Source organism: Bombina bombina, chromosome 2 (assembly GCF_027579735.1).
Source record: "Bombina bombina isolate aBomBom1 chromosome 2, aBomBom1.pri, whole genome shotgun sequence".
NCBI classification, from domain to species: Eukaryota; Metazoa; Chordata; class Amphibia; order Anura; family Bombinatoridae; genus Bombina; species Bombina bombina.
The window spans coordinates 540,832,964-540,859,518 of NC_069500.1; the positions used below are offsets into that span (position 1 = coordinate 540,832,964).

The window sequence follows — 26,555 nt, forward strand, 5'->3', positions numbered from 1 at the left end:
TTTAATCAGATTAAGACAGTTTAAAATATCTGTCCATCTTTGATATTTCTCATTTTCACCATGCTCTGATTTTAAATGCATGGTTTAAGCTCTAAAATGCAATAAACACTACATTATATATATATATATATATATATATAACTGTTGGGCATGCTAACTCTGCATTCCTCATTCCTTAGCATACTGTCACATATATATATATATATATATATATATATATATATATGTTGCTTATTGTCCCTTTAGGGATGGGTACACAAGGAAATATCAGTTTTAGAATCCGCACAGCTGAAAGAGGCTTATAACACATTTTAGACCTTAAACCATGCATTTAAAATCAGAGCATGGTGAAAATGAGAAATATCAAAGCTGGCCAGATATCTTAAACTGTCTTAATCAGATTAATTAATCTTTGCTCAAGCAGAGATTTTGGAACTTTTATAATTAGGACTCATGCAGATTGCAGAATATATATCACATGTGCCAAACTGCCAACATGACATATTGCCTGAAAAAATGGAATTTAAATTTCTCCTTTTATCACTCACAATAGATGCAAAAAGTGAATAGTAAATAGTTTTTTTTATATACAAGTGAAAATCCTCATATTTTTATTCCTTACAGCTACCTGTTATTCACAGACTAATCTTTTCTTTGATTGCATCATTCTACCTAGCATTTATTTAGTGTTTAATGTCCCTTTAAAGAAACATTTAACACTTTCATATAATTTAAAAAGACATAAATCTGCAATAAGAACTATATAAGAGTATTTATTTGTTGTACAGTTGTTTGCCTTTTTCTATGAGTTTAATCACTGTAAAGGGATTAAACACATAGTTAAAGTCAGCACCAGAGTGGCACTACTAGTTGTGAGCTGAACACAATACATGAGCCAATCAGGGGTGGCATATGTGCGTTTTACCAACCATGTTCAACTCAGCAGTGCATTGCTCTGGAGCTGAATTTATCTATGCGTTTAAGCCATCTGCCAGGAAAGGAAAAAAGAGTGCAATAAGAAAATGCTCCCTCTAACACATTAAATCATTTTCTAATGCTACTTTTTATCCCTTTTATTTAAAGCCTCATTAAATGTGTTTATTAAAAATTGTAATGTACTACTGCCTACTTTCTGCCAACATGCAGCGTAGTGATCACGTAATCAGTGCAATAGCTCAGGTATATTTGTTCCTGACTACAAAAATGGAAACAAGATAAACATTCTCATAATGCTTTTTAATTAGTATGTTTCTGGACTACAAAACAATGCAAATCTTACTAGCAAAATAACTGACTTGTCTAAATGCTTTAAAAACATTTATTATATATGCAGATCTTATGCATTGAGTACTTAAACTTAAGTGACATAAAACACATTTTTTTTTAATTTAATTAATCAGATAGGTCTTATGATTTTAAACAACTTTCCATTTTACTTCCATTATCGAATTTGTTTTTTTCTCTTGGTATCCTTTGTTTAAATGGATACCTATGTAAACTTAGGAGCTGCTGATTGGTGGCTTCATATATATACCTCACATTACTGGCTCTCCCAATACATTCAGCTAGTTCCCAGTTGCTGCTTCTTCAACAAAATGATACAAAAAAAGTGAAGAAAATTAGGTAATATAAGTAAATTGGAAAGTTATTTAAAATTGTATTCTCTGTTTGAATCATGAAAGAACATTTTTGGGTTTCATGTGCCTTTAATTGCTGATATAAATTTTTTCATATGTGTTGAATGAGTATAAATAGTGGAACAACATTTGCCTTATAAATTTATATAATTAGTTTCTTACCTGTATGCGTGTGTTGTAAAGAATGTTCACATTATTGTGCAACCTGCTAATTTAATCATAAATTTAAAATACCTCTATTGGGTACATACATGTGCTACTCGGGCGTATCATAGCCAATGCCAGCCTCACCAGCCTCTGTCTTCACCGCACGTCACTGGTTCTGAGTATTATATAGCAGCATTGTTGTTAACAATTTTTTAACAATATTATACATTGCTGAGCACTAGATCACAGCAGTGTTTGCAACAATGTATAGCATTGCTACAAATATTCTTGCAAGCAATGCTGCCATATAGTAATATGTGCACACTCTTGAGTCTTCCTAGGTGTGCTCTTCAACCAAGGACACCAAAAGAACAAAGCAAATTTGACAAAAGAAGTAAATTGGAAAGTTGTTTAAAATTACATGCTCCATCTGAATTGTCAAAGTTTTAATTTTGACTTTAATGTCCCATTAAGTGAAAAGTGGACATTAAAACACATTTTTGCAATATACCTTTTTTACATAGCTTTTCTATAACTTAAGTATTGAAATATTCATTATAGATAGGGAGATAACGGCAAAATAATTTATTTCAAACGATATCATAAAGGGTAAAGGAGCTATTTGTAAACTATAAAATACATTACAGCAGATAAAATGGATCATTAGGAACACATTATAAACTGTCCTTTTTAAAGGGACATTAAATACCTTGTAATTGAAGAGTTTTGTTTGGTATTACAATAAATCCTAGCATCATACTTGTAGAGTCTCAAAACTTCTACATCTTATTTACTGTAGTTGTTTTTCAATATAAACTTCTCCCCACTACCACTTGCTTTATTTGGAGGAGCTTCTTGTTGCAAACATACAACTAGGTTGTTAGCATGAGAAAAAGGAAAATTATTTACCTTTAAGCCTGTGGGGATGTTCCATTGTCTCAGCAGAAAACCTTCGATCACCACTGTATAACAGAGTCACAGAGGGACCCGTTACATGGGTGATAACACTAGTATGCAAGCAAAATTTCCTCCACTGTTGGTACTAATATATACTTTGTTTTTTGATGAAATGCACAGTGCCTTAAAAAGGTCAAACCAGTATATTATTTATTGATACATACTTAAAAAGTCAATTCCCTGGAAAGACAAAAAAGGAGGCACAGAGACACGTCACCTGACGCGTTTCACGCCGCATTGGTGCTTTCTCAAAGAGGAGCACAAACTTTTTTTGGAGTAGACAAGTATTTCCACTGTCATTATGTTAGTAAAATAACATTTTTGCAAAATCTTTTGTTATTGACTCTCTTGAAAAATTTAGGGATAGATATGCGACAGGGTAAGGTTTGTGAACTCTGCAGTTATCAGAATACCCTTAACCCCTTTGTGTTGGCACAATAGTATTAGCATCAGAACATAGTTCCAATGTAAACATTGCGTGATTTCAAGGCCAGGATCGGATCATGGAGGACTGCCTATGCTGTTAGGCATGCCCCTAGGCCGTCTCTTGACTGCATCAAAGGGGGAAGCTGCAGGACCCCATAAAAGGTAGGATGTTCAATGCCGTCCTAACGGTGTTAAAGTCCAGCACTGTTAGGATGGCATGGAATGTCCTAACAGCGAGAAGGGGTTAAGTTTCAGCGCTAAATTGCAGGAAAAACATAATTTATGCTTACCTGATAAATTTATTTCTCTTGTGGTGTATCCAGTCCACGGATCATCCATTACTTGTAGGATATTCTCCTTCCCAACAGGAAGTTGCAAGAGGATCACCCACAGCAGAGCTGCTATATAGCTCCTCCCCTAACTGCCATATCCAGTCATTCGACCGAAACAAGCCGAGAAAGGAGAAACCATAGGGTGCAGTGGTGACTAGTTTAAATTAAAATTTTGACCTGCCTTAAAAAGACAGGGCGGGCCGTGGACTGGATACACCACAAGAGAAATACATTTATCAGGTAAGCATAAATTATGTTTTCTCTTGTAAGGTGTATCCAGTCCACCGATCATCCATTACTTGTGGGATACCAATACCAAAGCTTAAGTACACGGATGAAGGGAGGGACAAGGCAGGCTTAGATGGAAGGAACCACTGCCTGTAGAACCTTTCTCCCAAAAATAGCCTCCGAAGAAGCAAAAGTATAAAATTTGTAAAATTTTGAAAAGGTATGAAGCGAAGACCAAGTCGCTGCCTTGCAAATCTGTTCAACAGAAGCCTCATTTTTAAAGGCCCAGGTGGAAGCCACAGCTCTAGTAGAATGAGCTGTAATCCTTTCAGGGGGCTGCTGTCCAGCAGTCTCATAGGCTAAGCGTATTACGCTCCAAAGCCAAAAAGAAAGAGAGGTTGCCGAAGCTTTTTGACCTCTCCTCTGTCTAGAGTAAACAACAAACAGTGTAGATGTTTGGCGAAAATCTTTAGTAGCTTGTAAGTAAAACTTTAAAGCACGGACCACGTCCAGATTATGTAAAAGGCGTTCCTTCTTTGAAGAAGGATTAGGACACAATGATGGAACAACAATCTCTTGATTGATATTCTTGTTAGAAACTACCTTAGGTAAAAACCCAGGTTTGTACGCAGAACTACTTTATCTGAATGGAAAATAAGATAAGGAGAATCACATTGTAAAGCTGATAACTCAGAGACTCTACGAGCCGAGGAAATAGCCATCAAAAACAGAACTTTCCAAGATAAAAGTTTGATATCAATGGAATGAAGGGGTTCAAATGGAACTCCTTGAAGAACCTTAAGAACCAAGTTTAAGCTCCATGGAGGAGCAACAGGTTTAAACACAGGCTTAATTCTAACCAAAGCCTGACAAAATGCCTGGACGTCTGGAACCTCTGCCAGACGCTTGTGCAAAAGGATAGACAGAGCAGAAATCTGTCCCTTTAAAGAACTAGCTGATAATCCTTTATCCAAACCCTCTTGGAGAAAGGACAATATCCTAGGAATCCTAACCTTACTCCATGAGTAATTCTTGGATTCACACCAAAAAAGGTATTTACGCCATATCTTATGGTAGATTTTCCTAGTGACAGGCTTCGTGCCTGTATAAGGGTATCAATGATTGACTCGGAGAAGCCACGCTTTGATAAAATCAAGCGTTCAATCTCCATGCAGTCAGTCTCAGAGAAATTAGATTCGGATGATTGAAAGGACCTTGTAGTAGAAGGTCTTTGAAAGGACCTTGTAGTAGAAGGTCTTGTCTCAGAGGCAGGGTCCATGGTGGAAAGGATGACATGTCCACTAGGTCTGCATACCAGGTCCTGCGTGGCCACGCAGGCGCCATTAAGATCACTGATGCTCTCTCCTGTTTGATTTTGGCAATCAGTTGAGGGAGCAGAGGAAACAGTGGAAACACATAAGCCAGGTTGAAGAACCAAGGCGCTGCTAGAACCAATTGAGCAAACACCTCCGGATGGAGTTCCCACTCCCCCGGATGAAAAGTCTGACGACTTAGAAAATCCGCCTCCCAGTTCTCTACACCTGGGATATGGATTGCTGATAGGTGGCAAGAGTGATTTTCTGCCCAGCGAATTATCTTGGAGACTTCTAACATCGCTAGGGAACTCCTGGTTCCCCCTTGATGGTTGATGTAAGCCACAGTCGTGATGTTGTCCGACTGAATTCTGATGAACCTCAGGGTTGCTAACTGAGGCCAAGCTAGAAGAGCATTGAATATTGCTCTTAACTACAGAATATTTATTGGGAGGAGTTTCTCCTCCTGAGTCCACGATCCCTGAGCCTTCAGGGAATTCCAGACTGCACCCCAACCTAGAAGGCTGGCATCTATTGTTACAATTGTCCAATCTGGCCTGCGAAAGGTCATACCTTTGGACAGATGGACCCGAGATAGCCACCAGAGAAGAGAATCTCTGGTCTCTTGATCCAGATTTAGCAGAGGGGACAAATCTGTGTAATCCCCATTCCACTGACTGAGCATGCATAGTTGCAGCGGTCTGAGATGTAGGCACGCAAATGGCACTATGTCCATCACCGCTACCATCAAGCCGATTACTTCCATACACTGAGCCACCGAAGGGCGCGGAATAGAATGAAGAACACGGCAAGATTTTAGAAGCTTTGATAACCTGGATTCTGTCAGGTAAATCTTCATTTTTACAGAATCTATCAGAGTCCCTAGGAAAGAGACTCTTGTGAGTGGGGATAGAGAACTCTTTTCCTCGTTCACCTTCCACCCATGTGACCTGAGAAATGCCAGAACTATGTCCGTATGTGACTTGGCAATCTGAAAGCTTGACGCCTGTATCAGGATGTCGTCCAGATAAGGGGCCACTGATATACCTCGCGGTCTTAGGACCGCCAGAAGCGATCCCTGTCCAGAAAGGCAAACCTTAGGAACCGATGATGATCTTTGTGAATCGGTATTTGAAGGTAAGCATCCTTCAAATCCACTGTGGTCATGTAGTGACCCTCCTGGATCATAGGTAGGGTGGTCCGAATAGTTTCCATTTTGAACGATGGAACTCTGAGGAATTTGTTTAAGATCTTTAGATCCAAAATGGGTCTGAAGGTTCCCTCTTTTTTGGGAACCACAAACAGATTTGAATAAAAACCCTGTCCCTGTTCCGTCAGTGGAACTGGACAGATCACTCCCATAACAAGGAGGTCTTGCACACAGCGTAAGAATGCCTCTTTCTTTATCTGGTTTACAGATAATCTCGAATGATTAAATCTCCCTTGAGGAGGGGAAGCTTTGAAGTCCAGAAGATATCCCTGAGATATGATCTCCAACACCCAGGGATCCTGAACATCTCTTGCCCATGCCTGGGCGAAGAGAGAAAGTCTGCCCCCTACTAGATCCGTTACCGGATAGGGGGCCGTTCCTTCATGCTGTCTTAGAGGCAGCAGCAGGCTTTCTGGCCTGCTTGCCTTTGCTCCAGGCCTGGTTAGATTTCCAGGCCGGCTTGGATTGCGCAAAAGTTCCCTCTTGTTTTGTAGCAGAGGAAGTTGATGCTGCACCTTCCTTGAAGTTTCAAAATGCACGAAAATTAGACTGTTTGGCCCTTGATTTGGCCCTGTCCTGAGGAAGGGTATGACCCTTACCTCCAGTAATGTCAGCAATAATTTCCTTCAAACCAGGCCCGAATAGGGTCTGCCCCTTGAAGGGAATGTTAAGTAATTTAGACTTTGAAGTCACGTCAGCTGACCAAGATTTAAGCCATAGCGCCCTACGCGCCTGGATGGCGAATCCAGAATTCTTAGCCGTTAGTTTAGTCAAATGAACAATGGCATCAGAAACAAAAGAATTAGCTAGCTTAAGTGTTCTAAGCTTGTCAAGTATTTCAGTCAATGGAGAAGCTGTCTGAAAGGCCTCTTCCAGAGACTCAAACCAGAACGCCGCAGCAGCAGTGACAGGCGCAATGAATGTAAGGGGCTGCAGGATAAAACCTTATTGAATAAACATTTTCTTAAGGTAACCTTCTAATTTTTTATCCATTGGATCTGAAAAAGCACAACTGTCCTCGACAGGGATAGTGGTACGCTTTGCTAAAGTAGAAACTGCTCCCTCCACCTTAGGGACCGTCTGCCATAAGTCCCGTGTGGTGGCGTCTATTGGAAACATTTTTCTAAAAATAGGAGGGGTGGAAAACGGCACACCGGGTCTATCCCACTCCTTATTAATAATTTCTGTAAACCTTTTAGGTATTGGAAAAACATCAGTACACACCGGCACTGCATAGTATTTATCCAGTCTACACAATTTCTCTGGTACTGCAATTGTGTCACAGTCATTCAGAGCAGCTAACACCTCCCCAAGCAATACACGGAGGTTCTCAAGCTTAAATTTAAAAGTAGAAATATCTGAATCAGGTTTCCCCGAATCAGAAATGTCACCCACAGACTGAAGCTCTCCTTCCTCAGCTTCTGCATATTGTGACGCAGTATCAGACATGGGCCTTAAGGCATCTGCGCGCTCTGTACTACGTCTAACCCCAGAGCTATCACGCTTTCCTCTGAATTCAGGCAGTCTGGCTAATACCGCTGACAGGGTATTATCCATGATTGCCGCCATGTCCTGCAAAGTAATCGCTATGGGCGTCTTTGATGTACTTGGCGCCATTTTAGCGTGAGTCCCTTGAGCGGGAGTCAAAGGGTCTGACACGTGGGGAGAGTTAGTCGGCATAACTTCCCCCTCGCCAGAATCCTCTGGTGATAAATTTTTTAAAGATAAAAGCTGATATTTATTGTTTAAAGTGAAATCAATACATTTAGTACATATTCTCATATGGGGTTCCACCATGGCTTTTAAACATAATGAACAAGGAGTTTCCTCTATGTCAGACATGTTTATACAGACTAGCAATGAGACTAGCAAGCTTGGAAAACACTTTACATCAAGTTAAACAAGCAATATAAAAAACGTTACTGTGCCTTTAAGGGAAACAAATTTTGTTAAAATTTGAAATAACAGTGAAAAAAAGGCAGTTGAACTAACGAAATTTTTACAGTGTATGTAACAAAGTTAGCAGAGCATTGCACCCACTTGCAAATGGATGATTAATCCCTTAATACAAAAAACGGATTAACAAATTGAAAAAAAAAACCTTTTTTTTTTTTTCTTTAAACAGTCACAACAACTGCCACAGCTTCACTGTGGCTTTACCTTCCTCAAAATATGACTTTTGAAGCCTTTTGAGCCCTTCAGAGATGTCCTAAAGCATGCAGGGGACTGCTGAGGGAAGCTGAATGTCTCTGTCTGTAATTTTAACTAGGCCCCTCCCACTCATATTACAACAGTGGAAAGCCTCAGGAAACTGTTTCTAGGCAAAAATCAAGCCAGCCATGTGGAAAAAACTAGGCCCCAATAAGTTTTATCACCAAAACATATATAAAAACGATTAAACATGCCAGCAAACGTTTTATATTGCACATTAATCAGAGTATATACCTCTGATAGCAAGCCTGATACTAGTCGCTATTAAATCACTGTATTTAGGCTTAACTTACATTAATCCGGTATCAGCAGCTTTTTTCTAGCAAATTCCATCCCTAGAAAAACTTAAACTGCACATACCTTATTGCAGGATAACCTGCACGCCATTCTCCCTCTGAAGTTACCTCACTCCTCAGACATATGTGAGAACAGCAGTGGAATCTTAGTTACTTCTGCTAAGATCATAGAAAAACGCAGGCAGATTCTTCTTCTAAATGCTGCCTGAGATAAAATAGTACAACTCCGGTACCATTTAAAAACAATAAACTTTTGATTGAAGAAAAAACTAACTATATTACACCACTTTCCTCTTACTACCTCCAGCTATGTTGAGAGCTTGCAAGAGAATGACTGGATATGGCAGTTAGGGGAGGAGCTATATAGCAGCTCTGCTGTGGGTGATCCTCTTGCAACTTCCTGTTGGGAAGGAGAATATCCCACAAGTAATGGATGATCCGTGGACTGGATACACCTTACAAGAGAAATAAAACAGTGAAATTATACTGATAAGCAGCATGTTTAAAGGTGAATCTACACATTTCTTTATTTTACAAACACCCTTTGAAGAAAGCAAAATCTGACACACATACCACAAATACACACACTGATTTTTACACATACTACAAACTAATTAGACACATGAAGTTGACAAGTATGGTAGGTAAGCATAAGGCACGTGTTGCCAATAATTAAAGGGAATACAGCAGTGAGGAGGTGCAGATCATGAATGCAGTTGGGAAGATAGAAAAACAGGAAAGAGCTAGAGCTGGGTAAATTGCATCAATTTTGTTTTATATGATGGCGAGAGACCAAAAATCATCACAAGTGGAATCTAATACCCAAGTAGTGAAATACAGGAGACCACCAGAAAAGGATGGGAATAAGAAGTTAAAGCAGGAATTAAATTAATCAAGCACTGAGGCTGGCAGTAATTTCCTGCCAAAGGCCGCTTTAGCAGCATGAACATCAGAATGGTAAAACTTGTCTTAAAGGGACATAAAACAAGTTGGGATAGAGTTAAAATATAATAATATGTACTTTAATTACTTTACCTGCAAATGTATACTGCAGTGCCTCGCCATTACCCCTTTCTTTTTACTTTCTGAATTATAAAGCTCTAACTCCCCCCCGCCATTCCGTTTATGGTTGTATCTATATCTATTGTTGCTTTTCGTAGAATTCAAAAATGCATAGGGATTATCTGCTGGAGCATGCCTAGAAGCTGTGAACTCAGTTGAAATGCAATGCCTGTGTCTAAACACTGATAAGGGTGGGTGGAGTTGGCTCCAGGCAGCTTAGCTATGTAATTCATTTTGCTTATTTTTGAAAATTATTTTAAAATACTTACCAGCAATTTTTAAACATTTTTTTGTGCAAACTATTTTTTAATTAATTAGCCCTTTTACGATATGCACAGATCTCAATCTGTTTTATGTCCCTTTAAATATGCAAAGACGACCAGGTAGATAATTTAAAAATCTGGTCAAAAGAAGCACTGTTCTTAAAGGCACAAGAAATAGCCACCACTCTAGTTGAACAAGCTGTAATACACTCAGAAGGGGACTAACCTGCTACCAAATAGGCCTTTCTGATTAGGGCCTTTAGATGGGCTGCTAAAATAACAGCTCTAGCCTTGTGACATTTGTAGGATCCATAGAAATGAACAGAAAGTGCAGAATATAGTCTAAAATACCTTGTAGCTTCCACATAAAACCTAAGATCCCAAATCAAATCCAGGTTGTTAATGACATGCTCCTATGAATTCTTAGTATTTTGACACAAAGAAAGCTCCACAATCTCCTGATTTATTGTGTCTATAGAAACCACCTTTGGAAGGAATAGTTAGTCTTAGGATGAATAATAGATTTGATATGGATCAGGGACTGTGCAAAATTCTATATATCATGAATTTTGCCAATCTTCATATAAAACAGCACAGACAAGACAGAAATCAGAACCTTCAGATAACTGGCAGATGAGCCATTTTCTAAATCACTAAAATATCCTGCAGAAACTTCAGAATCCTATGAATTCCCACTAGAATCTCCTAAGGATCCCAGTATCTGGCACAATAATTGAGAAGCTTGTAATTCTAATGAGAGGCCATATCTATCTCCCCATAGCATCCCAATCTGGTTAAAAACTTCATGATATTGTGACCATTCTTCCGGATAGAGGCATTGATAACTTAAAACCTGCTGTTCACAGGGTGGGGGTTTCTAAAACTAGGCAAGCAGAGGCACATGCATAGTACAATATTTATTTCTTAAGTTTAGGGTAAGTTTAGGATAAGAATTTGTATGCATTTCTGTAAAAATCTTAGTCACTTATAGTCCTGCAGGCAAAGATCCTAGGGGTATTTTTTTGTTGTTGTTGGGTGGGGGGGCTGTGCATGCTAGTGTCACAAATGTACAAAAATAAAGAGGAAAGTACCTGTTTTTCTCAAGGTACCATAAAACTGGATAAACTGCCTAACTTAATGTGTAATACCCTCCAGCTAAAAACTGTGCAAATATTTAGTAAATAGTCAGTGAGCTGAGGAAGGTGAAACTTCTACTTACTTGCAGCACCTTCCCCTATCTTTCATCATGGCAACCACACACTGCATTCAGCTTATCCAAGGAAGTGTCAGCACAGTAACAAGGAGCAAAGGGTACTGGGAGATAATTCTGGGTTGCTTCTTGCTTAATAACCTACAGTGCGGTCAACATTTAACTATAAGAATTCCATTCCCCCATAGTGGATATATGCAGATTTGTTTCACATTATGCTGTGATGAAAAATATAAAACAACCATTAAATATAATTAATTACTTTGTAATGATACAACTCTGGAGGCACAGATAAAATAGACTATAACCTACAACTATAGAGCTGCAAGTCTCCATCATGGATGAAAGAAAACAAGACACTCAGGAAGATCCCATACAGGTAGCTGTATAGCCTTTAATTACAATAAAGCAATCTGTACAAACTATACATGTGAAGTATATCTAGTAAAGCAAACAACAAAAAGTGACCATTGTTGATATACTGTATAGTAGAATAATGTCTCTGTAGCCAGTGAGCCAAAACGACGAATTCAAGATTTAACTAAATAACTTATCTAATTTTCCTTCACTGTCTCTACTAACATTAGGTTTGAGCTCATTCGACAAATATATTTTCACATTTTTTATACAAAATAAGATTATGTATATTATGAACAGAACACAGAGTGCATTGCCTGACTTACTTAACAGTGCAGAAAATGATGCTTGTGAAGCACAATAGCTTATTCTATATTTACAAAATGACGTCACTGCTTCACATGCCTGTTGTAGATTGAAATATATAGAATACAAACAGTGATAAACCAATAAAAGGCAAAATATGCTTTCAAAAATAAATAAAATAAAACCTGCAAAGGAGTGTGACAACCACAAATTATATTTAGTTCCGCTCAGCACACTCAGATTCTTTCCTTAAAGAGGTAGTTCCAAACTATAGTGATCAGCTGTATCTCCCCACTGCAGGCCTGAGGTTAATGACATCTGATTTCATGTAAGTAAATCAGCGGCTCAGTTGTTTTCCTTGTGTTCAAAGGCTGATATCCTTTACCGTCTTAACGACCTCAACACACCCTGTACGTAACTGGCCATTAAGTGATTGCTTGTTTCTAATTGCGCGCTATTACACCCTCTCTCCCTCCTGCTGGCTTCCTAAAATAGCGCAGTCTTGCGCAACCCCCATAGAAAGACCAGCGACATTCAGGGTACATCGCTGGTCATTAAGGGGTTAAGGGACATTGTACTCAAAAACATTTCTATAATGCATATGAAAAAGCATTTACAAATGCTGAAAACATTTTTTGGCATGAAAAAGAAATAAGTAGAAAATATTTAAATGTAACTTGAATGTCCTATAGAACTACCAGTTTCACACTCCTTACAATTCCTCACTGACTGATAAAGACAACTGCTTCTGTATTACTGGTAGAGAGGGACACACCTCTGTCAGCATCAATAGAAAACTGATTAATTAGGACAAGAACAGAAGTATGTCTTAAAAAGAAAAAAAGAAAGTTATATAAACATATTGAAATTCCCACTTTTAGAAGAAAAACATAATTTATGCTTACCTGATAAATTTATTTCTCTTGTGGTGTATCCAGTCCACGGATCATCCATTACTTGTGGGATATTCTCCTTCCCAACAGGAAGTTGCAAGAGGATCACCCACAGCAGAGCTGCTATATAGCTCCTCCCCTAACTGCCATATCCAGTCATTCGACCGAAACTAGCCGAGAAAGGAGAAACAATAGGGTGCAGTGGTGACTGTAGTTTAAAATTTAGACCTGCCTTAAAAGGACAGGGCAGCCCGTGGACTGGATACACCACAAGAGAAATAAATTTATCAGGTAAGCATAAATTATGTTTTCTCTTGTTAGGTGTATCCAGTCCACGGATCATCCATTACTTGTGGGATACCAATAACAAAGCTATAGTACACGGATGAAGGGAGGGACAAGGCAGGTACTTAAACGGAAGGGACCACTGCCTGTAGAACCTTTCTCTCAAAAATAGCCTCCGAAGAAGCAAAAGTATCAAATTTGTAAAATTTTGAAAAGGTATGAAGCGAAGACCAAGTCGCCGCTTCGCAAATCTGTTCAACAGAAGCCTCATTTTTAAAGGCCCAGGTGGAAGCCACAGCTCTAGTAGAATGAGCTGTAATCCTTTCAGGGGGCTGCTGTCCAGCAGTCTCATAGGCTAAGCGTATTACGCTCCAAAGCCAAAAAGAAAGAGAGGTTGCCGAAGCCTTTTGACCTCTCCTCTGTCCAGAGTAAACAACAAACAGGGAAGATGTTTGACGAAAATCTTTAGTCGCTTGTAAGTAAAACTTTAAAGCACGGACTACGTCCAAATTATGTAAAAGACGTTCCTTCTTTGAAGAAGGATTAGGACACAATGATGGAACAACAATCTCTTGATTGATATTCTTGTTGGAAACTACCTTAGGTAAAAACCCAGGTTTTGTACGCAGAACTACTTTATCTGTATGGAAAATCAGATAAGGAGAATCACATTGTAAAGCTGATAACTCAGAGACTCTACGAGCCGAGGAAATAGCCATCAAAAACAGAACTTTCCAAGATAAAAGTTTGATATCAATGGAATGAAGGGGTTCAAATGGAACTCCTTGAAGAACCTTAAGAACCAAGTTTAAGCTCCATGGAGGAGCAACAGGTTTAAATACAGGCTTAATTCTAACCAAAGCCTGACAAAATGCCTGGACGTCTGGAACCTCTGCCAGACGCTTGTGCAAAAGGATAGACAGAGCAGAAATCTGTCCTTTAAAGAACTAGCTGATAATCCTTTATCCAAACCCTCTTGGAGAAAGGACAATATCCTAGGAATCCTAACCTTACTCCATGAGTAATTCTTGGATTCACACCAATGAAGATATTTGCGCCATATCTTATGGTAGATTTTCCTGGTTACAGGCTTTCGTGCCTGTATTAAGGTATCAATGACTGACTCGGAGAAGCCACGCCTTGATAAAAATCAAGCGTTCAATCTCCAGGCAGTCAGTCTCAGATAAATTAGATTTGGATGATTGAAAGGACCTTGTAGTAGAAGGTCTTGTCTCAGAGGCAGAGGCCAAGGTGGAAAGGATGACATGTCCACCAGGTCTGCATACCATACCAGGTCCTGCGTGGCCACGCAGGCGCGATCAAGATCACCGATGCTCTCTCCTGTTTGATTTTGGCAATCAGTCGAGGGAGCAGAGGAAACGGTGGAAACACATAAGCCAGGTTGAAGAACCACGGTGCTGCTAGAGCATCTATCAGCGTCGCTTCTGGGTCCCTGGACCTGGATCCGTAACAAAGAAGCTTGGCGTTCTGGCGAGACGCCATGAGACCCAATTCTGGTGTGCCCCAACGATGAACCAATTGAGCAAACACCTCCGGATGGAGTTCCCACTCCCCCGGATGAAAAGTCTGACGACTTAGAAAATCCGCCTCCCAGTTCTCTACACCTGGGATATGGATCGCTGATAGATGGCAAGAGTGAGTCTCTGCCCAGCGAATTATCTTGGAGACTTCTAACATCGCTAGGGAGCTCCTGGTCCCCCCTTGATGGTTGATGTAAGCCACAATCGTGATGTTGTCCGACTGAAATCTGATGAACCTCAGGGTTGCTAACTGAGGCCAAGCTAGAAGAGCATTGAATATTGCTCTTAACTCCAGAATATTTATTGGGAGGAGTTTCTCCTCCTGAGTCCACGATCCCTGAGCCTTCAGGGAATTCCAGACTGCACCCCAACCTAGAAGGCTGACATCTGTTGTTACAATTGTCCAATCTGGCCTGCGAAAGGTCATACCTTTGGACAGATGGACCCGAGATAGCCACCAGAGAAGAGAATCTCTGGTCTCTTGATCCAGATTTAGCAGAGGGGACAAATCTGTGTAATCCCCATTCCACTGACTGAGCATGCATAATTGCAGCGGTCTGAGATGTAGGCGCGCAAATGGCACTATGTCCATCGCCGCTACCATTAAGCCGATCACTTCCATGCACTGAGCCACCGAAGGGCGCGGAATGTAGTGAAGAACACGGCAGGAATTTAGAAGTTTTGATAACCTGGACTCCGTCAGGTAAATTTTCATTTCTACAGAATCTATCAGTTCATAGGAAGGAAACCCTTGTGAGGGGTGATAGAGAACTCTTTCCCTCGTTCACTTTCCACCCATGCGACCTCAGAAATGCCAACACTATGTCCGTATGAGATTTGGCAATTTGGAAGTTTGACGCCTGTATCAGGATGTTGTCTAGATAAGGGGCCACTGCTATGTCCCGTGGTCTTAGGACCGCCAGAAGAGACCCCAGAACCTTTGTAAAAATTCTTGGGGCTGTAGCTAACCCGAAGGGAAGAGCCACAAACTGGTAATGCCTGTCTAGAAAGGCAAACCTTAGGAACCGATGATGATCTTTGTGAATCGGTATTTGAAGGTAAGCATCCTTCAAATCCACTGTGGTCATGTACTGACCCTCCTGGATCATAGGTAGGATTGTCCGAATAGTTTCCATTTTGAACGATGGAACTCTGAGGAATTTGTTTAAGATCTTTAGATCCAAAATTGGTCTGAAGGTTCCCTCTTTTTTGGGAACCACAAACAGATTTGAATAAAATCCCTGTCCTTGTTCCATCTGTGGAACTGGATGGATCACTCCCATTATTAGGAGGTCTTGCACACAGCGTAAGAATGCCTCTTTCTTTATCTTGTTTACAGATAATCTCGAAAGGTGAAATCTCCCTTGTGGGGGGGAAGCTTTGAAGTCCAGAAGATATCCCTGAGATATGATCTCCAACGCCCAGGGATCCTGAACATCTCTTGCCCACGCCTGGGCGAAGAGAGAAAGTCTGCCCCCTACTAGATCCGTTGCCGGATAGGGGGCCGTTCCTTCATGCTGTCTTAGAGGCAGCAGCAGGCTTTCTGGCCTGCTTGCCTTTGCTCCAGGCCTTGTTAGATTTCCAGGCCGACTTGGATTGCGCAAAAGTTCCCTCTTGTTTTGTAGCAGAGGAAGTTGATGCTGCACCTGCCTTGAAGTTTCAAAAGGCACGAAAATTAGACTGTTTGGCCCTTGATTTGGCCCTGTCCTGAGGAAGGGTATGACCCTTACCTCCAGTAATGTCAGCAATAATTTCCTTCAAACCAGGCCCGAATAGGGTCTGCCCCTTGAAGGGAATGTTAAGTAATTTAGACTTTGAAGTCACGTCAGCTGACCAAGATTTAAGCCATAGCGCCCTACGCACCTGGATGGCGAATCCAGAATTCTTAGCCGTTAGTTTAGTCAAATGAACAATGGCATCAGAAACAAAAGAATTAGCTAGCTTAATTGTTCTAAGCTTGTCAAGTATTTCAGTCAATGGAGTAGCTGTCTGAAAGGCCTCTTCCAGAGACTCAAACCAGAACGCCGCAGCAGCAGTGACAGGAGCAATGCATGCAAGGGGCTGCAGGATAAAACCTTGTTGAATAAACATTTTCTTAAGGTAACCTTCTAATTTTTTATCCATTGGATCTGAAAAAGCACAACTGTCCTCGACAGGGATAGTGGTACGCTTTGCTAAAGTAGAAACTGCTCCCTCCACCTTAGGGACCGTCTGCCATAAGTCCCGTGTGGTGGCGTCTATTGGAAACATTTTTCTAAAAATAGGAGGGGGGGAAAACGGCACACAAGGTCTGTCCCACTCCTTAGTAATAATTTCTGTAAACCTTTTAGGTATTGGAAAAACGTCAGTACACACCGGCACCGCGTAGTATTTATCCAGTCTACACAATTTCTCTGGCACTGCAATTGTGTCACAGTCATTCAGAGCAGCTAAAACCTCTCCAAGCAACACCCGGAGGTTCTCAAGCTTAAATTTAAAAGTAGACATATCTGAATCAGGTTTCCCCGAGTCAGAGACATCACCCACAGACTGAAGCTCTTCCTCAGCTTCTGCATATTGTGACGCAGTATCAGACATGGGCCTTAAAACATCTGCGCGCTATGTATTACGTCTAACCCCAGAGCTATTGCGCTTTCCTCTGAATTCAGGCAGTCTGGCTAATACCGCTGACAGGGTATTATCCATGATAGCCGCCATGTCCTGAAAAGTAATCGCTATGGGCGTCTTTGATGTACTTGGCGCCATTTTAGAGTGAGTCCCTTGAACGGGAGTCAAAGGGTCCGACACGTGGGGAGAGTTAGTCGGCATAACTTCCCCCTCGTCAGAATCCTCTGGTGATAATTATTTTAAAGATAACAGCTGATCTTTATTGTTTAAAGTGAAATCAATACATTTAGTACACATTCTCCTATGGGGTTCCACCATGGCTTTTAAACATAATGAACAAGGAGTTTCCTCTATGTCAGACATGTTTATACAGACTAGCAATGAGACTAGCAAGCTTGGAAAACACTTTAAATCAAGTTAACAAGCAATATAAAAAAACGTTACTGTGCCTTTAAGAGAAACAAATTTTGCCAAAATTTGAAATAACAGTGAAAAAAGGCAGTTAAACTAACGAAATTTTTACAGTGTATGTAACAAGTTAGCAGAGCATTGCACCCACTTGCAAATGGATGATTAACCCCTTAATACAAAAAACAGATTAACAAAAAGAAAAATATGTTTTTTAAACAGTCATAACAACTGCCACAGCTCCTACTTTTGAAGCCTTTTGAGCCCTTCAGAGATGTCCTATAGCATGCAGGGGACTGCTGAGGGAAGCTGAATGTGACAGTTTGTAATTTTAACTGCACCAACTGTAACTTTATACTATAACAGTGGAAAGCCTCAGGAAACTGTTTCTAGACAAAAATAAAGCCAGCCATGTGGAAAAAACTAGGCCCCAATAAGTTTTATCACCAAAGCATATATAAAAACGATTAAACATGCCAGCAAACGTTTTATATTGCACATTAATCAGAGTATATACCTCTGATAGCAAGCCTGATACTAGTCGCTATTAAATCACTGTATTTAGGCTTTAACTTACATTAATCCGGTATCAGCAGCATTTTCTAGCAAATTCCATCCCTAGAAAAACTTAACTGCACATACCTTATTGCAGGATACCCTGCACGCCATTCTCCCTCTGAAGTTACCTCACTCCTCAGACATATGTGAGAATAGCAGTGGATCTTAGTTACTTCTGCTAAGATCATAGAAAAACGCAGGCAGATTCTTCTTCTAAATGCTGCCTGAGATAAAATAGTACACTCCGGTACCATTTAAAAACAATAAACTTTTGATTGAAGAAAAAACTAACTATATTTTACCACTTTCCTCTTACTATCCCCAGCTATGTTGAGAGCTTGCAAGAGAATGACTGGATATGGCAGTTAGGGGAGGAGCTATATAGCAGCTCTGCTGTGGGTGATCCTCTTGCAACTTCCTGTTGGGAAGGAGAATATCCCACAAGTAATGGATGATCCGTGGACTGGATACACCTAACAAGAGAAAGAAGAATAAACTTAACTACAATGTCCCTTTAAACTATGGCCTGATTTATTATTTGTGTAATAGCTGCCTTATGGAAATTTTACATTGGCACTTCTATTTTTAGGGAGAAAAAAAATGTACTTATCACAGTTGAATTATTGTAAGAAATCATATTTCTCTTAACATATCTGCATGTGAAAAATAAACATTCTTCCTTGTTTTTTCACATTAGCGAGAGAGAGAGAGTACAGTAAAAAACAAAATGTATGCTTACCTGATAAATGTCTTTCTTTCTGGATATGGAGAGTCCACAACATCATTCCAATTACTAGTGGCAATATCACTCCTGGTCAGCAGCAGGAGGCAAAGAGCACCACAGCAAAGCTGTTAAGTGTTACTCCCCTACCCATAATCCCCAGTTAATCGACCAAAGGGAAATGGAAAAAGGAATAAAACAAAGGTGTAGAGGTGCCTGAGGTTTAGTAAAAAACTGTCAAAATTTAGGGAGGGGTCGTTAGCTCTCCATATCCGGAAAGAAAGACATTTATCAGGTAAGGCTATATTTTGTTTTCTTTCCTAAGATATGGAGAGTCCAGAACGTCATTCCAATAACTAGTGGGAACCAATACCCAAGCTAGAGGACACGGAATGAATAGGGAGGGAGAACAAGACAGGCAGTCCTAAACAGAAGGCACCACCGCTTGAAGAACCTTTCTCCGAAAAGAAACCTCAGCCGAGGCAAAAGTATCAAATTTGGAAAAAGTATGCAGAGAGGACCAAGTTGCAGCCTTGCAAATCTGTTCCACAGAAGCTTCATTTTTGAAAGCCCAAGGAGGAGACAGCCCTCGTGGAATGAGCTTTAATTCTCTCAGGAGGCTGCTGACCAGCAGTCTCATAAGCCAAACGAATTATACTTCTGAACCAGAGTGAAAGAGAAGCAGCAGTAGCCTTCTGACCATTACGCTTTCCTGAGAAACAAACAAACAAGACTGGCGAAAATCGATAGTCGCCTATAGGTAGAATTTAAGAGCATGCACAACATCCAAGTTATGCAACAGACAGTCCTTATGAGAAGGAGGATTAGGACAGAGAGAAGGAACAACAATTTCCTGATTAATATTTCTAGCGGAAACAACTTTAGGGAGAAACACCAATTTAGTCTGAAGAACCGCCTTATCCGCATGAAAGATAAGGTAAGGTGAATCACACTGCAAAGCCGAGAGTTCCAAAACTCTCAGAGCAGAAGAGATAGCAAGAAGAAACAAAACCTTTCAAGATAACAACTTAATATCTATGGAATGCATTGGCTCAAACTGAGCCTGTTGCAAAACTTTAAGAACAAGATTAAGGCTCCAAGGAGGAGCAACAGGTTTAAACACAGGCCTGATTCTGACCAGGGCCTGACAAAATGATTGCACATGTGGCACATCCGCCAAACGCTTATGTAAAAGAATAGATAATGCAGAAATCTGACCTTTCAGAGAACTGACTGACAACTCTTTCTCCAGACCTTCCTTGAGAAAAGACAAAATTCTAGGAATCCTGACCCTACTCCAAGAGTAGCCATTTGATTCACACCAATAAAGGTATTTACGCCATACCTTATGGTAAATTTTACGAGTTACAGGCTTGTGAGCCTGCAGCATGGTCTCAATGACCGACTCAGAAAACCCACGCTTAGCCAGAATTAAGCGTTCAATCTCCAAGCAGTCAGCTTCAGAGAAACGAGATTTGGATGGAGGAATGGACCCCGAGTTAGAAGGTCCTTCCTCAGAGGTAACCTCCAAGGTGGTAGAGATGACATCTTCACTAGGTCTACATACCAGATCCTGTGAGGCCATGCAAGAGCTATTAGAATAACCAATGCTCTCTCCTGTTTTATACGAGAAATGACTCCCAAGGAACCGCCAGAGCATCTATCAAAGCAGCCTGCGGATCTCTTGACCTTGAACCGTACCTTAGAAGCTTGGCATTCTGCCGAGACGCCATCAGATTCAACTCCGGTAGCCCCCACTTGAGGGGTTAACCTGGAGAACACCTCTGGATGGAGAGCCCACTGCCCGGGATAAAATGTCTGTCTGCTCAGGAAAGCCGCTTCCCAGATGTCCACTCCTGGAATGTGGATGGCAGAAAGACAACAATTGTGAGCTTCCACCCACTGAATAATCCGAGCCACCTTCTTCATGGCTAAGGAACTCCGAGTTCCTCCCTGGTGGTTGATGTAAGCCACTGAGGTGATGTTGTCCGACTGGACCCTGATAAACCGGGGTAAGGACAATTGAGGCCAAGCCATCAAAGCATTGTAAGTCACTCTCAACTCCAAGATGTTTATGGGGAGAGCAAATTCCTCCCAAGTGCATAGTCTCTGCGCCTTTAACGAGACCCAGACTGCTCCGGCTGGCGTCCGTGGTCACAATCACCCAGGAAGGTCTTCGGAAACATGTGCCCTGAGACATGGACCCGAGAAAGCCACCACGGGAGGGAGTCTCTTGTCGACTGGTCTAAATCTATCCTCTGAGATAGATCCGAATGGTCTCTGTTCTATTGTCTGAGCATGCATAACTGCAGAGCTCTCAAATGGAATTGAGCAAAGGGAATGTCGTCCATGGAAGCGACCATCAGGCCAATTACCTCCATACATTGAGCCACTGATGGCCGAACAGTACACTGTAGAGAGAGGCAAGAGGAGAGAATTTTGGATATTTTGACCCCCGTCAGAAAATTTTTCATAGATAGAGAATCTATTATGGTCCCTAAAAAAGGAACAAGGGAACTCTTTTCCAGATTTACTTTCCATCCATGGGAACATAGAAAAGACAACAAGACCTCTGTATGAGAGTTTGCTTGTTGAAAATATGGTCCAGGTAGGGCGTCACTGCAATACCCCGAGACCTGATCACTGTCAAAAGAGCCCCAGAACCTTTGAGAAAATTCTGGAGCTGTGACAATGCCAAACGTTAGAGCCACAAACTGAAAGTTCTTGTCTAAAAAAGCGAATCTCAGGAATTTGTGATGATCCATGTGGATGGGAACATGAAGATACGTGTCCTTCAGGTCTATGGTAGTCATGAACTGACCCTCTTAGACCAAAGGAAGAATGGAATGAATGGTTTCCATTTTGAAGGACGGTACCCTGAGATATTTGTTGAGACACTTCAGGTCTAAAATGATTCGTAAAGTTTCCTCTTTTTTGGGAACCACAAACAGATTTGAATAAAATCCAAGACCCTGCTTCCTTACTGGAATTGGAAAAATCACTTCCAGGGAGGAAAGGTCATGAACACAGTTCAAGAATGCCACTCTTTTTACCTGATCTGCAGATAGCCTTGAGAGGTGGAAACTGCCCCTGGGAGGGAAAGATCTGAATTCTATAATTCAACATAGACCTCTCACAATTCAACATAGACCTCTCACCACCAAGAAAGAGCTGCACAAATGATCGATAAACGATCCGACATTTAGAAGCAGCTTAAAATGGCGCTGCTCCGTTCAGGAACTAAGCCGGGTGAAAGGGGTCACGTGACCGGAATTTTTTTTTAAATACACAGAGAAACAAAAGCGTGCTTTAACCAAACTGCTGAGTAAATAACGGTATCAAAGTTTAAAGCCTTATTTTTAATTCCTCAGACTAATTAAAATTTATATAGACAGCCTCAGGGGAAATATCCCAAAACTTGTCTCACACATAGTGCCTGCACACTGTCAATTATAAAATCCTTTCTAAAGGATTAATATGTCCCAATAAACACTGCAGCAAAAACTTCTCAGTGCAAGTCTCCATTGACACCTAGAAGACAAAAGGCACTTACCTGCAGTCTAGCTGTCCGCCAGGAAGACAGCTCACACGGCGTGAAAGGACACATACTCCTTACAGAGACCTGTAGAAAAAAGAAATAACAGAGTAACCAACTCTGGCTTTCTATAACTAGGGCAGCAATATGTTAGGAAACAAAGTAAGGACCACCTCACAACTTCCTAACTGCTTAAAAGCCACCACTACTCTACTGAAGAGATTGACGTGGACTCAGCTAAACCCAAATCCTTGCTTGCAGGGAAATGTACCCAAAAAATGAATTCAATTCTTCAAACACCAAACTTCACCTCCTCCATTGACAGAGGCAAAGAGAATGACTGGGGATTATAGGTAGGGGAGTGACATTTAACAGCTTTGTTGTGGTGCTCTTTGCCTCCTCCTGCTGGCCAGTAGTGAAATTTCCACTAGTAATTGGAATGACGCCGTGGACTCTCCATATCTTCGAAAAGAAATTAGAGGGACCCTGTACTGTAAAGTCTGTTTCCCCTTAATGTGATTAATGCATGGGAAATTGTTTTTTTCATGTTTATTTTTGTATTTGAAATAGCTGCTTTGCTCATTAAAACAATCACCTATTGTTCTCAAGGATATGCCCATTGGGAACACATTAAAGGGCCATAATAGTTGAAAAATGGTATGCTGATTAGATCAGTGGTAGGTTCCGCTCAGGACCTGCAGTGCATTTAGGGTCCCAAGCGGCACTTATACTGTGTGTTTGACCCCTTTGTGGGGGTTAAACACACAGTAGAGCATGTTCATTAGACATAAAAGTACATATTCTAATGGCCCTTTACAGTACACTGCCCCTTTCAACTTTCATGGTTTACATAGATGCAATATAATGCAATATAAAAAAATACAACTTCCCAATTTACTTCTATTATCAAATTTGCTTAGTTCCCTTGGTATCCTTTGTTGAAGAATGAACTGAGGTGGGCTCATAGGAGCTCGGACCATTCACATGGTTTAAAAGACTCAGCCCTCCTTAGCACCAGTGTTCACATCAATGTTAGTAGCAATGCTATACATTGTTGCAAACACTGGTGCCAAATAGGGCTAAAGACACAAGTACACTCCTGAGCTCATATGAGCTTACATAGGTTTACTTTTCAACAAAGATTAGAGAAAACAAAGCACATTTGATCAAATAAGTAAATAGGAAAGATTTTTAAAACTTAAATGGACTTTACTGTCCATTTAAAGGGATATGAAAGCCAAATTTATTTCTCTCATTATTCAGATAGAATGGTTCAGCACCTGGGTAGCGCTTGCGGATTGGTGGCTTGTAAAGCTTACATTCCAGCTTTTTCAAATAAAGATACTAAGAGAACGAAGAAAAAAATCATAATAGGAGTAAATTAGAAAGTTGCTTAAAATTTCATGATCTATCTGAAACATGAAATAAAAAAATTTGGCTTTCATACCCCTTTAAGAACACTTGTGGAATAAAAACTATATAGAATTTGCCAAAATAAGACTTGAGAGTGATATACTAATGTCTATTTGTCTAAAGAAGGCAATACTTTCATTGTGTAATCATGTCTGATGTAGATGAGATGCTATGAAGATCAAACATTAGATCTTCAGAGAAACTGCAGAGACACAATGTGGAAATAAAAGCAAGAAGCTATAGTGGGAAAAGTCATTTTCCAAAACCATGAACAGAATATTGATATTGGTATTAATAGACTATTAGCAACAAACAATAGTATTTATCATACATAGTAAAATGAAAGCTACATGCCAGTGTGCGATGTAACAAATATAGTGGTTTGCTATGAATAATTCTCTTTATTGGAGCAGCACTATGGGGGATAATTAAATGCCCTCTTTTGGATACGGAATTGGAGCTGCACTTTTGACATCTCCTTTTCTAATCTATTACATACAAGAAATATTTCCTCTTGGTGCTCAGGTAGAACTGGTAAAGATTTGTGCATGGGTTTACGCTCATTTGTAAACCTCTAATAATACAGGAATTTAGCAATATAATCTTTCTTTCGGTGCTAATAACCCCACAATTTTGCAATGTGCTGCAGTCCTCTCTGGCAACAAAGTGGGGTTAATTGGGAAAGAAAATGTATTGCAGTTACTATCACAAGTGCAAATTCACCATATCATTTGCAATATTATCTTCAAGACTTAAGGCGTAAGGTTTATATTCCTCTTCTAGCATTCTTTTCCAAATTTTGACTGAAAAAAAAAGGAAACCGGCATAAACTATTAGTTTTACCCACCAGAATCAAGTAACAAACTATTATAAAATATAAATGATACTAGATTATTACTTTATGTATAAAAAAACAATTATCTATGATAAAATCTAGTCATGAAGGAAACTGTACAATTATGGGTTTTTGAATGAAGGGTAAATATAATATTTTAAGAAGAATTATATATTAAGACGCCCACAAGAACTAAAACAAATCCCCAGTCAGAATCATTAACTTGTTACACAGCACAGAAGCTCATATGGGCTAGAAGTGCATTTTTTTTAAAATCATGAATCTATTTTTATATTTTAATTACACTATTACGTCAGAATCTAACTGAAATATTAAAAAAAAAGTTTAAGACTATAAAACTATTAAGAAGAATCAACTATATAATATTTGTTCTTTTAAAGAAGTTCTTTTCATTTGAGCCAATACACCTATAAACTATATGGTATGCATAGTCTAGGCCAGTAGTCATTAACCCTTCATGGGCCTATCAGTGTCAAAAACAATGTGACTTGATTCACTTGCGCTAAGGACTGAGCATGTAACGTGATTATGGTCCTCTCTACTTGGTTTTGTGTATAATGTGTGAGTGACCTATCCTTCCCAAGTATGTAGAACTGGAGAAACACTGATCTTTTCAATACTCACTGTAGTTAGGTTCATCGGTTTCCTCAGCAGCTGACACTGCACTAACTTCAGCAACTCGCGGCTGACTGTTTTCTAATGACAGCTCGACTTTGGTTTCGCTGGATTCATTTTCAGTTTGTTGTTCTTGCAGTGCGGAAATCATGTCTTTGTAGGATTGTCTGGCTTGCATTGTAAGTTCATACAATTTGTGAAAGTGGTCCTAAAAAAAATAATTAATTTTGCAGATAACATGCATGATTGAAATCAGCTTAAATTATTACATAACATTGTCTACGAGTGCAATACAATGTTGAACACTAAAATATCATTAAATTCAAAGTTCAATTTTAAAAAGACAAATTTCCAACTGTAAATTGCTAATTATTTATTGATTAAAGAGACATGAAACACAACATTTATGACACAGGCATACACGTAAAGCCACCAATCAGCAGCTAGCTTCCTGTAGCGTGTTGCTAATAGTAATTCTACTTTCAACAAAGGATACCAAGAGAATGAAGCAAATAAGAGAAGTAAATTAGAATGTTGTTTAAAATTGCATGATCTATCTGAATCATAAACGTTTAAATTTTTATTTTACCGTCCCTTTAAATAGGTATCAAACTTTCAAAATACAGTACTTTAGTTTGTGCAGCTTTATAAAACAACCTTGAGATTGCACCTGCTTATCTTGGTGTAGGTCCCACTGTTACACAAAAGGGTAAGCAAATGGGTGGATATGCACTACTTAACGTTAAAGGGACACTAAACCCACATTTTGAACATGCAATTTTAAACAACTTTCTATTTTAATCCTATTATCAATGTTTCTTCTCTCTTGCTATACTTATTTGAAAAGCAAGAATGTAAGTTTACGTGCCAGACCATTTTTGGTTCATCACCTGGGTAGCGCTTGCTGATTGGTGGCTAACAACCAAAAATGGGCTGGCTCCTTAGCTTAGAATCCTGCTTTTTCAAATAAATATCAAGAGAACTAAGAAAATTTGATAATAGGAGTAAATTAGAAAGTTAAATTGCATGTTCTAAAAAACAAAATTTATGCTTACCTGATACATTTATTTCTCTTGTGGTGTATCCAGTCCACGGATCATCCATTACTTGTGGGATATTCTCCTTCCCAACAGGAAGCTGCAAGAGGATCACCCACAGCAGAGCTGTC

General features: G+C 39.9%; 1 protein-coding gene across 3 annotated transcripts in view; it reads right to left on the reverse strand.

Annotated features, from left to right (window-relative positions):
• Positions 1-18,756: 18,756 nt before the first annotated feature.
• SECISBP2 (SECIS binding protein 2) overlaps positions 18,757-26,555 on the reverse strand; it is a 105,612-nt gene continuing 97,813 nt past the window's right edge. For all 3 annotated transcript variants that reach the window (XM_053702396.1, XM_053702395.1, XM_053702394.1), the window contains 2 exons: positions 25,397-25,595; positions 18,757-24,719 (listed from right to left, as the gene is read on the reverse strand). In XM_053702396.1, coding sequence (XP_053558371.1) covers positions 24,622-24,719; positions 25,397-25,595 — 297 coding nt within the window. In that variant the 3' untranslated portion in view covers positions 18,757-24,621. The remainder of the gene's footprint in view (positions 24,720-25,396; positions 25,596-26,555) is intronic.